This window comes from Mastacembelus armatus, chromosome 6, assembly GCF_900324485.2.
Source record: "Mastacembelus armatus chromosome 6, fMasArm1.2, whole genome shotgun sequence".
Taxonomy (NCBI): Eukaryota; Metazoa; Chordata; class Actinopteri; order Synbranchiformes; family Mastacembelidae; genus Mastacembelus; species Mastacembelus armatus.
Genome location: NC_046638.1, coordinates 20,177,944 through 20,188,963, shown reverse-complemented (window position 1 = coordinate 20,188,963; position 11,020 = coordinate 20,177,944). Strand labels below are relative to the sequence as shown.

Genomic DNA, 11,020 nt, shown 5'->3' with positions numbered 1-11,020 from the left:
TTTGCAACAACACGTGAAAATTAGTTCAGGGCCCTCTCTTGATCATTGCTGAGATGTTTCTACACCTTGATTGGAGACCACCTGTGGTAAATTTAATTGATTGGACATGATTCGGAAAGACACACAGCTCTCTATAGAAGGCCTCACAGGTGGCAACGCATGTGAGAGCAAAAACCAAGCCATGAGCTCAAAGAAACTACCTGCAGAGCTCAGAGACAGGAGTGTTGATAGGCTTAGAGCTGGGGAAGGCTACAAAACATTTTGCTTCAAGGAAGGTTCCCAGGAGCATAGTGGCCTCCAAAATACTCAAATGGAAGACATTTGGCACAACCAGGACTCTTCCAAGAGCTGGTCGCCCAGGCAAACTGAGCAACAGTGGGACAAGGGCCATAGTAAGAGAGGTGACCAAAAACCCGATGGTCAGGCTGACTGAGCTCCAGAGATCCGGTATGGAGATGGGACAAAGTTCCAGGACACTGCAGCCCTCCACCAAGCTGGGCTTTATGGCAGAGTGGTTAGACAAAGCCTCTCCTCTGCAAAACACATTAAAGCTGCTTGGAGTTTGCAATAAAGCACCTGAAGGACTCTCAGACTGTGAGGAACAAGATTCTGTGATCTAATGAAACCAAGACTGGACTGTTTGGCCTCAATTCTAAACGTTATGTCTGGAGGAAACCAGGCACCTCTCATCACCTGCCCAATACCATCCCAACAGTGAAGCATGGTGGTGGCCGCATCATACTGTGGGGGTGTGTTTCAGCAGCAGGGACTGGCTGTCTGGTCAGGGTTGAGGAAAAGCCTTTCCCCAGCGCTCAGGACCACAGACTGGGTTGAAGGTTCACCTTCCAAGATGACAATGACCCTGAGCACACAGCCAAGACACCACAGGAGTGTCTTAGGGACAACTCTGTGAATGTCCTAGAGTGACCCAACCAGAGTCCTGATTTGAACCCTGTCCAACATCTATGAAGAGACCTGAAAATGGCTGTCCACCGATAGTCCTCATCCAGCCTGACCAAGCTTGAGAGGAATGAGAGCAAAGAAGAATGGCAGAAAATCCTCCAGATCAGGTTTGCAAAGCTTGTTGTGTCATACCCAAAAAGACTTGAGGCTGTAGTTGGTGCCAAAGGTGCTTCCACTAAGTGCTGAGTAAAGGGTCTGACTTCTTATGTAAATGTGATATTTGTGGGTTTTTTTTTTTAAATACATTTACATTTTGAAATGTTTTTTTTTTTCTTTCTTAAATTTCATTATGCTGTACTGCATGTAAATTTAGCATTTGTAGTTTCAGGCTGTAGCTGAACTAAACCTAAACTAAAAAAAAACAAAAAAAAAACAAAGGGTGTCTGAATACACATGTACAGTATCCCTTTTTTTTTTTTTTTTTTTCTTTTTAAAAAGTGGAAATTTTATTTAGTCTTCCAAGACCCAAAAAAGTTATTTCATGGAATGTAGATTTGACCAAACAGTGGCCTCATTTTCATTACATGTTGATAGACAGACAAAATTATAAAATAAAACTAATGATACACCTCCAGGACTGAAGCTTAAATACTATGCACACTCAAATCAATGATGTTAATTCTAAATTAGGTAATTGAAACATTATACACAATGTACACATGTATGCCTTAGGTCATACAATATCAAAATAATTAAAAAAAACAAAAAAAAGCAGTAGACAAATATGGCACAAAAGTATACACAGGAAACACTCTGAAGAGTCTAGTGTAGTATGAACTACAGAGGTGTCATAAATGGCCAAAAACAATCATGTTATTACAAATACTAACAAGGACACAGCAAAGAAACAAAAGCTCTGAAATTTGCTTTCTTCAAATTTGCAGGTGTTTGTGTAAGTGCTACAAATTCCAAGTCTGTTCATTAGAAGCTGAGAGACAATTGAAAGCTGTGAGATGATGTTTCCGTAGGCTGAAGCAGCACCTTGGGAAAACATTCTTTCTGTGATGAAGATGAGTCAGTTTGTCAATGAACAGAAAATATTAATACCCTTCAGTTGTGGTTTTATCCAGTTTGTAGTGATCTTTCTGTCATCTACACACACATACCTAATTCTAACTCTAAAATCAAGTCTCAACCCTCAAGCAGGAGTCTGAAAATAGTGAGGATTGGAAAAATGTTCTCACTGATAGAAATATGCTCAAAATGGTACTCACAAAGATATCAATACAAGTGCACACACCGAAAGTGTTGCTCGAGATCTTTACACTTCTTCATCCGGCCAGGTACATGCTCTGCACATTTTGAGCTTCTCTGTTGTCATACATGTGAAATGCTGCTCTGCTAATCTCACAACGATGCTCACTTTGATGCAGGTTCGTGGGTGGTGGTGCCATCTGAGCCATTTCCTGCTTTGGTGCCTTCTTCTGATGGAGAAAATGGTAAAGTTACTTGTTTAATCTAATGGAAGATGAAAGCACAGGCTTCATCATTCATTAGTAGGGGTATCTATGTATGAAAAATCATCTACAAAAAGCCTGTGGAGCAGGGTGGGTGTGCCACTGCTTATGTATAATTAAAGACACCATTAGTCACCACACCACCTCCTAACCTTTATCCTTCTTCTCCTGAGTCTCCTCAGCTGCAGTCTTGTCTGCTCTGAAGAAGATCCGGGCGCTGCTTAATGAGAAGTAAAGCAGCTCAAACTCCTGTGACAGGAAGACAAGAGAGTTCCACATCATGTACAAATGGTCACAAGACTCCAGATCATCGCAGTGGTTTCCAAATGAACACCTTGTTTGTTAGTTACTACACATTTGATACAGTCACATGATACAGTCTGTCTCTCCCTTCACATCTAAATAAATGAAGGCCCACGCCGTAAACTGTTTTGAAATCGTCTTGAAAACACAGACTCTACCTGGAGATAAACATCCAGTCTTTTCTGAGTCAGGTTCATAGTTTGCATCAACTTTTCATCCTGGCTGGCAGATTGGACGTTCTGCTCCTTCACCACAGCATTCAGCTCTTTCTTGTACTTATCTCTGACGGCCTGGAACCAGTGCAGAGAGTCAAACTCCAGATACTGGTCCAGCAGCTTTAGAATATATGCCACACCTGAGACCGAGAGATACCGTGGCAGTGGAGGGAAAAGAAAAATAAGAGTAAGTCAAGAACAGTGCAACGCACAAGATTAACTTGATGTGTTTTTTACTGACAAATGATTTATCACTTTTGTCCACTCACCCATAGCAAACCCATCATCTGTGAAAGCAGCTCCAGTTTTGTTCTTCTTGTTGAGTTTCTCTTTGCAGCTGATGGAGTGCTCCACAAAATTCACAGTCTGTGGGAGTGACTTGTTTATCAAAAACTACAAGTGCTGCATAGATTTATGAATCAAAACATTTCAAGACATGGCAGAACAAGTAGCTAAACACAAACATTTAAAGAAAAGAAATGCAAAATCTTGGCACTGACCAGTGGGGGTACAATCATGTAGAAGTTCCTTAGGTGCATATTCTTGGCACTGCGAAACTCAGGTGCAAACACAGCCACCAGCTTTTTGAAGTACTCCGTTCCCTCGGCAGAGTTGCTGGTCAGATCTCCCAACACTGAGTCTAGGACGCTTGGAATGAAACACGAAGTTAATGACATTTCCCTTACACTTTCTTACCTGTGGTGCCCTCTAAAGCCGTCAACACAAATACACACAAACATTGCGACATTACTTGACTGTAGGCGCAACTGAAGCAGTGTTTATGTGCATGACAGAAATATTAAAACAAAACTGAACTACACAAAATAACACACAAAGCTACAAGTTGGATACATACTGTGCAGTGCAGGATTATCAAATGCCTTACCCAGCTGCTCTCTGAGTCTCCTCTGACAATCCCTCTTCCTTAACCAGCTCCTCAAAGTTGACTATATCCTCCAGGTCTGGGACGAACCTGAGGTTGGCAGGCACAAAAACACAGTGAATGCAGGTTTTAATCAGCTTTAACCTCGTACACAAATTAACATTAATATATCCAGTTAATCAGGCATTTCAAAGACTTTCCAAAGTGAGTCAGTACAACTAAACACGACCAGCAGTCAGATAATTCTCTTTTACCTGATCGCACTGCTGCAACAGTGGAGTCCTCCAGAACGGATCATACGCACGTAGCCCATGGCGTTACCTGATAGAAAACAGTAGAGGTTTTAGTTTACACTTTGCCTGCACTTGCAGATGGATTTGTTTGATTATATGCCAGTAACAGATCAACATTAATTACAGTCAGTTTCTTACCAATCTGGCTGATGAGCTGTCTGAACTGGTCTAGGTAGCTCTGTCCATCAGGGGTGATGCCCAGCTTTCTAATGCCTCGGTTGAACTTCTCTGCTCGTTCGAATGGATACTACAACAACACAAACAGCTACAGATGAACAGAAGCTGGGAGGGAGAAAAGCTATTGTGCCTTGTGGAAACTTTAAAATACAAACTCTGGGAGACTAATACAGGAGGATTAAGTAGCTAACTGGTTCCAAGAACACAAGATCTAGAAAAAATGAATTTATATGGTGAGCAGCTGAGTCTTTTTTTTTTACCTTCTGATCAGACTGGTCCTTTGTTTCTCTGAAGAAGCGGATGTCCTTGATGAGTCTGGATTTGATGTGTTCATCATACATGAACTGGCTGAAAATGTAAAACTTCTTTCGCAGGAACTGGTAGGTGAAATTCACCTGGTGAAAATGATGAGATGTGAAATGGGTGAGAAGGATGGAGCTAGGAGAGATGGAGACACACTGAAACACACCACACTGTCACTCCTGTAAACTCACCGTGGTGTTCATAATGCCTGTGCCATGGGTCCGGATGGAGTTGGCAATGTGACGTATGTTGATTGTGTTTAAGTGCTTGTTGTTACTTGCCTTCTCTATGAAAATCTATTGGAAATAAAAGGCTATATAAGACTCCTTGTTTCAAGACAGAGAAGATAAACACAACCGCTATAAGTCTGACCTGGTTGTTCAGGTTATAAAGGTAGCGTGAGACAAAAACGTGAATGTTCCTCATGATCTCCAGAACATCCAAACCCTGATAAGAAAATACAGATAATGCAGTTAATCAACAATTCATTATTAAATTTTGTTTATTGAAGAAAGCTCCTGTCATCATGAGTAAAGGGCAACAACAAAGACCTGCTCCAGGGTCTGGCTCGGCAGGTGTGCCTCTGTCATTGTCAGTCCATAGCGCTGTGTGGCAAGGTTTCTCATCTCGCTGTAGGTGGCCCAGTCATGCAAAGCGACAGTGGTCAGGTTGTAGAAAGTTTTGTCCAGGTAGTGCGTCACATAGGCTGGAAGAACATTCAAAGTAAGACCAAAAATACCATCTTCATGTTGTCCAGCAGGTGTCAGCATTACACGGGACACAGAGTACACTGTTTCAACATCACCAGGTTTAACTTAGAGTATATGCCATGGAGTATACTGGTGAGAGACTTTTTGGGTCAACAATAAAACAAAGAAAAAAAACAAAAAAAAACGCTCTCTATACATGCATGAACAGTTTTTTGCACACCTTTGATATGAATGAAGCGGTTGAAGAATCGGATGGGCTTGAGGGAGAAGAAATGGGCCAGATCTTTCATGCCAACTTTGAAAGGATTCCTGTCATCCAACTTCAGGTGGGTGTGAACAGAGAGACGCAGGTCCTTCTCAATCTCCTTACACAGCTTATCGAGCAGGTGCTACAAGAATGACAGAAACTGAAAATATCTAAAATGTACCAGAGAAATGTCTATGTCTGTCAGTAAAGTCTTCCCCATTTCTTCTTTCTGCTTCTGACTGATAGTTTTTCCACTTATCCTCACCTCGTTGAACACGCCCATGATCTCCTTGTCATAGCTCTCCAGGAGCTGGTCACATGACTCCATGTGCTTGGCATGCGACATGGATGGCACACTGTCCCTCAGTGCACTAAACATGTACTGCTCAGGCAAATCAACAGCAAAAACAGAATAATCACCACAACAGCCAAACACCACAAGCAGATGAAACAGAGTCAACAATTTAAATCAGGTGGATACAATGACGCAGAAAACCTTCAGGGTAATATGTGCGTCAGAAGCTAGAAGCTTACATGTATTCGTGCTGCGTCCACAGCATTGTCATACACGTCATCAAGGTAGATTGGAAACACAGCCCGATGCCAGTACAGGAAACTACAGTCACACTGCAGCTTGACCCTGTCAAATAAAATGAAACAGTCTCTAAGTTTGCAAAAATATTCTCAAAGTGGGTCAAAGTAGTGCAAGAATTTGTTACAAAAATGTACAAAACAAAAACAACCTTGACCAAGGAAATGCTAGATACCAAAAAAATGTTTGTTTTGACAAATTATCAAGGGCAGTCGCCTGTCAAACTGGAAAAAGGATACTGAGGGCACTGGTTATATTAAATGTCTCACTGTAGCCTGTTCTCAAGACGGAGGTGCAAATATTCTGACATTACAGCAAAACATTGGCATTCTATATCACAAAAGAGCCAGCTGTCACACTGGCTCCGCACCAAGAAGTAACATCTAAACATCTGTTCTCTTCACTTGCCTGGAGGGTTAAGCACTTTGCCGGGTCTCAGCAGATAAAGCAAAAGGGGATTGTGTCAAGCACTGACTAGAAATTTTACACTTCAGATTTTGTTTGTGATCACAAGGAAAAAAAAAAGTCACCTCTCACTCAGCTCACTAATAAGATCCAGCTTCTTCAGCACAAGCTGCAGTGGAAGCAGCTCCTCATCTCTGAAAGTTTTCTACGAGAAAGCCAGAGGTCGATTCCAGTGTCAAGCAAGGGAATCAAATAAAATAAAAAGAAACAAGTGTCTGTATCCCATTAAACACTGACATTCCCCAACATACCAGCTGAGTACCAACACACAGAGCCAAAGACACCACAAGGCGTCGTTCCTTCGTGCTGGGTCCACTGAGGGCATTTTCTGCCAGCACCAAAGATGAGAGCACATCCAGCCGCTGCTCACTGTACTTCTTGTCAGAGATCACCCTTTTCTTTAAGGAGAAAACACACAAGGTGTCAGAAAAAACAGAGCTACACTTAATTAGAAATATATAAACATATCACTTACACTTCACAACAAGTGTAATAATGTGATTTTATTTGTGTTTACCTTGGCAGTGCCAATGGCGCTGAGGGCCTGCGATTGCAGCTGTTGAGTGATGTGAGAGACGGAGTCGGCAACAACCATGGACCGTCTGTAAAATGTGTGCTCCACAGCCTGAGAGGAAACATGGTTAAATTTTATTTCTATTCAAACAGACAACAGATCCTATAGATAGACTCTCAAAAAGCACACACACACACACTCACCTTGAGCAATTCAACCAGTCGACAGAGAGCTTTAACAGACGTCTTAGTCATGGGCCGCTGCATCGACATGTACATGTTCATGGTAGTCTTGATAATGGTGCTGATGCTGTATGCATACAATATGCCCTGTGAGGGACACAAAACAAAGGGAGCTTTAGAAGTCTCATTATGTTTTACTTTTTTATGCGGTCAGGTTTTTATGAGCAGTAAACTTATTCAGATTTCGTTTTTAGGGAATAATCAATGCATCTTTGGAGCATTAACACCTGGATTCTAAGGAGTACAGCAAAAACCTTTATTTAGTCTCATGTTCTAAAACTAGCAGTCTTTACCTGTACAAATACATTACACCTGCTGCTAAGGTCATCTACCATCTTGTCACTTTTATGCTCTTTGGACAAGATGGATTCCATCTTCATCATCCAAGAAGTTACAAACACGTAGTAGGACTGAACATCTCTGGTGAGAAGAGACAACAGGAACGATCAGATTCTCAAATCTAAAATTCTGATTTAAACAGAATGAATGTGACTGCTATTTGGCCCCACGGACTTTGTTAATGCCTGAGCTCTCTGTTGCAGGTAGGTGTCTCGCTGAGCTCTGATGGCCTGTACATTCTTCTTATCCATCAGTTTTGCTGCAGCTGGAACCTTGACGATGAGGAATGTGTCAGGAAACCATATAATGTTAGCAGTCAGAGTAACAGCTGGAACCTGGGGGGAAGGGGAAACACAAACACACATGAAAACAATGGTTCCACTGAGATCAGTTAGAAATAAAGATCAGAAAGGGGTGTAACAACTTGAAAAAAATAATAATAAAAAAAAAAAAAAAACTGGCCAAAAGCACCAAACTACCTTTTTGCAGACATCGAGCAGTGACTTGAAAAGCTTTTTATCCACACTCCTGAAGATGTGAAAGTGAAGCACAAAGAGGCAACAGACTGCAGCATATTTGTCTCTCTGGTCAATCTCAGAAGGTTCACCTGAAAACCACAAAGACAAAACAAGATTTTCAAGTTGCTTGGAAGAGCCATCACCTCTGAAACCAGACTTTCATGTGAGGAGATACTGACCAATCTTAGACTCAATACTGGTGAAAATGGTGCGTATGTTGAAGGCAAACTCCTCAGCAAAGGCACTGTTTTTGGCAACAGCTACTCCTTCCCCAGGATCATCGAATCTCTGCTCCACACAGGCCTATCACACAGTCACAGATGTTGTGAGATTAATGGTGGAGCACATCACAGAATATACTCAACCTCAGAAAACATAGACAAGCTCTGTAAGAAATAAAGTCACCTGAAGTATCATGCCATCAAGCAGCTGTCCCTCAAGCTTGAGAAGAAGTTTTTCAAAAGGTTTCAGCTTCTCTTCAGGGATGGAAAATTTCCCAGGGTTATGATGCACTGATTTCAGCAACCTATGAAGGCATGATTTGAATAATGTAGTTAGAGCTTACTAAACAAAGATGTATATGCATATATAGTTTTTTTATTATATTGGTTGCAATAGTGTGAGTGTACATGTGTTAACCTTTTATACATCTTCCAGTGATCTTTCAGTGTGCCATGATTTTCCATAATCTCATCGAGTGTGAGCAGAACCACTAACAGCTCCCCAAGGTGTTCATAAACTATCTGCAGAATGAATGTTGACAGAGAACAGGCTCAAAATCAAATGTAAAGAAAATGTAAAAAGCAACATGTCAAAAATTCATTAAATCTTAAAGCCTACCTGGAAGTGGACGCCCGATGACTCAATAATTTTTGGTGCACCCCTGAGATAGAAGAAAGATGCTTTCATACATTTTGTCTTATACTTTGTAACAGCGCAAAACATGCAATAAGTGTTTTTTGTCTGCATGTGAAGGGCATAAAGACTCTCTTCACAATGTTTGTATCAAATCAATCCAACTAGGACAGTAACAGTAGTGTGTATCATGATGGGCTTCTGTTTGTGGATCTTACTTGTTGCTGTTGTAAAGCGCAGCCAGTTGATGAACAATGTTAACCACAACTTCATAACATCTTGACACAAAGCACGACAGTTCCTGCCACGAACATAGAAAGAAGCTATCAACATTTTCTGGACTTCAATAAACGATGTTATGACAAAAAAAAAAAAAAAAGATTTATTGATCACTTGTAGGAACGAGATGAATCTGCCCATCTGAATCTGGGACTCTCCCTCAGTAACACTGGTGCCAGACACTATAACATAAATGCAGATATATATGATTTTTAATGAGTTCATCTACAAGCAATTTGTACCACAAAAGGTAAATCAGTGACATTAGGAAATGCTGCTTGCTGACATATTACAGTACCTCCTTCTCCATAATACAACAGCCCATTGTAGAACTTGGTTTCTGCCTGCAAGGCAACATAAAGATCAAAGAATTTAGGACACAGAACTTCAATTTGCATTACAAGGAAAACAAAAACTAGGAATACAAAACAGGCATAATGACAAATCACTACACACCAGCCCAACTAACCTCACAACAGTCCAGTGTCTTGACTGTGCTTACCTCATATTTCAGCTTCTTTACTTCACTACAGAGAGCAGCATAAACTGTAATGACCTTGTTCAGAACCTGCACAGCCCCACAAAATAACATTGATCATTAAACAAAGAAAAACTTGTAAATATGAGACAGTTACAGACCATTTGTCTTTACTTACCTTATTGTCTGTTTTAATTAACTCCAACAAGGATGACTGCTCACATGGAAGAAGCTGAAATGGAGAAAAACATAATGGGAAGGAAATTACACAAGTATAACTGTGTTAAAAACAAATGTCAGTCCTTTGAGCATGATGTGCAGCCACTGGGATTGGGTGTTTTACCCTCAGGGCGATGGGGTCCAGAGTGAAGTCCCACACATCTCCGATGGAGTCGTCCAGAGCCTCCTCGATGCCCCTCAGCTGAGAAGTGTACTCCTCCAGAAACCTGCTGTAGTTCTTTAGTTGGACCTCTGTGTGTATTTCTGTAGGGCAGAAGGTTTGGTCAAAGATTATAAAGAAAACACATTACAGGAGTAAAATATACTTTCACCTGTGAGCACTTCCAGCCACAATGAAACTAAACTATTGGTGTGTTATGGGCAAAAAGAGGAAGCGCCAGAGAAACGTTAAAATACTCAAAACACAACGTCAAACCTGACAGTTTCTGTAGTTGCTCCTTCTTTTGTGCTTATTAGGATAAATGGCAGTAACCTTACCTTATTACAGCGATTGTTACGCTGTCAGTTTGAATATTAAACTGCGGCCATATCCCTTAGCTAACTTGTCATTTAATCTCATACATTTATCCTTTACATTTCAACCAGCCTCGGTACAGAGGACGTTCACTTCGTGTCACTATCAAGCGAAATCACTTAAAACATATTCATGTTACGAGAAAATGTTTGCAATGAACAACAGGAGAGGCTTGTTTCCCATGAAATAGACAGAGCCCCGAGAGTCAACGCAGCTTACTAGCAGCGGAAGCTAACACTGAAGGCTAATGTAGTAAATCTTTGTTTGCATGTCAGGACCAGAAGAAAAACTTACTTTGTGAGCCGTCGTCAAAACGGTCAAACTCCCAGTTAGGTGCGATGGTCTCCACCGCCATAACGACAGTTTAAGTGACCCAAAACACTGCTGTTAAAAAGTCAAGCTACTCGGTCCCATGATAGGTCTCATGATATTG

At 41.2% G+C, this 11,020-nt stretch overlaps 1 protein-coding gene across 3 annotated transcripts; it reads right to left on the bottom strand.

Moving 5' to 3' along the window:
• Positions 1-1,356: 1,356 nt before the first annotated feature.
• washc4 (WASH complex subunit 4) lies at positions 1,357-11,019 on the bottom strand. Of its 3 annotated transcripts, XM_033325278.1 has the most exons (34): positions 10,882-11,019; positions 10,177-10,316; positions 10,012-10,065; positions 9,858-9,923; positions 9,654-9,699; positions 9,470-9,537; positions 9,295-9,377; positions 9,062-9,104; positions 8,861-8,964; positions 8,627-8,747; positions 8,401-8,524; positions 8,183-8,310; positions 7,878-8,038; positions 7,658-7,784; positions 7,326-7,451; positions 7,126-7,233; positions 6,860-7,006; positions 6,674-6,753; positions 6,086-6,191; positions 5,817-5,933; positions 5,525-5,693; positions 5,146-5,300; positions 4,967-5,041; positions 4,786-4,890; positions 4,552-4,686; positions 4,253-4,361; positions 4,076-4,142; positions 3,825-3,911; positions 3,439-3,586; positions 3,208-3,304; positions 2,882-3,078; positions 2,573-2,669; positions 2,327-2,387; positions 1,357-1,962 (listed from the first exon to the last, which is right to left on the bottom strand). In XM_033325278.1, exons 1-34 carry the CDS (start codon positions 10,940-10,942, stop codon positions 1,863-1,865), a joined length of 3,612 nt encoding a protein of 1,203 aa, XP_033181169.1. In that variant the 5' UTR covers positions 10,943-11,019; the 3' UTR covers positions 1,357-1,862. The 3 variants fall into 3 exon arrangements, with proteins under 3 accessions (XP_033181169.1, XP_026168017.1, XP_026168016.1); XM_026312232.1 differs by lacking the exon at positions 1,357-1,962 and having other exon boundaries at positions 2,096-2,387; positions 2,565-2,669; XM_026312231.1 differs by lacking the exon at positions 1,357-1,962 and having other exon boundaries at positions 2,096-2,387.
• Position 11,020: the final 1 nt, after the last annotated feature.

Coding starts and splice junctions, on each gene's coding strand:
- washc4 (XM_033325278.1), bottom strand. CDS start 10,942: ATGGCGGTGGAGACCATCGCACCTAACTGGGAGTTTGACCGTTTTGAC. Junction 4,362..4,551: donor AGGACCAGTCTGATCAGAAG/GTAAAAAAAAAA, acceptor GTGTTGTTGTAG/TATCCATTCGAACGAGCAGA. Junction 1,963..2,326: donor ACCCACGAACCTGCATCAAA/GTGAGCATCGTT, acceptor TCTTCATCACAG/AAAGAATGTTTTCCCAAGGT.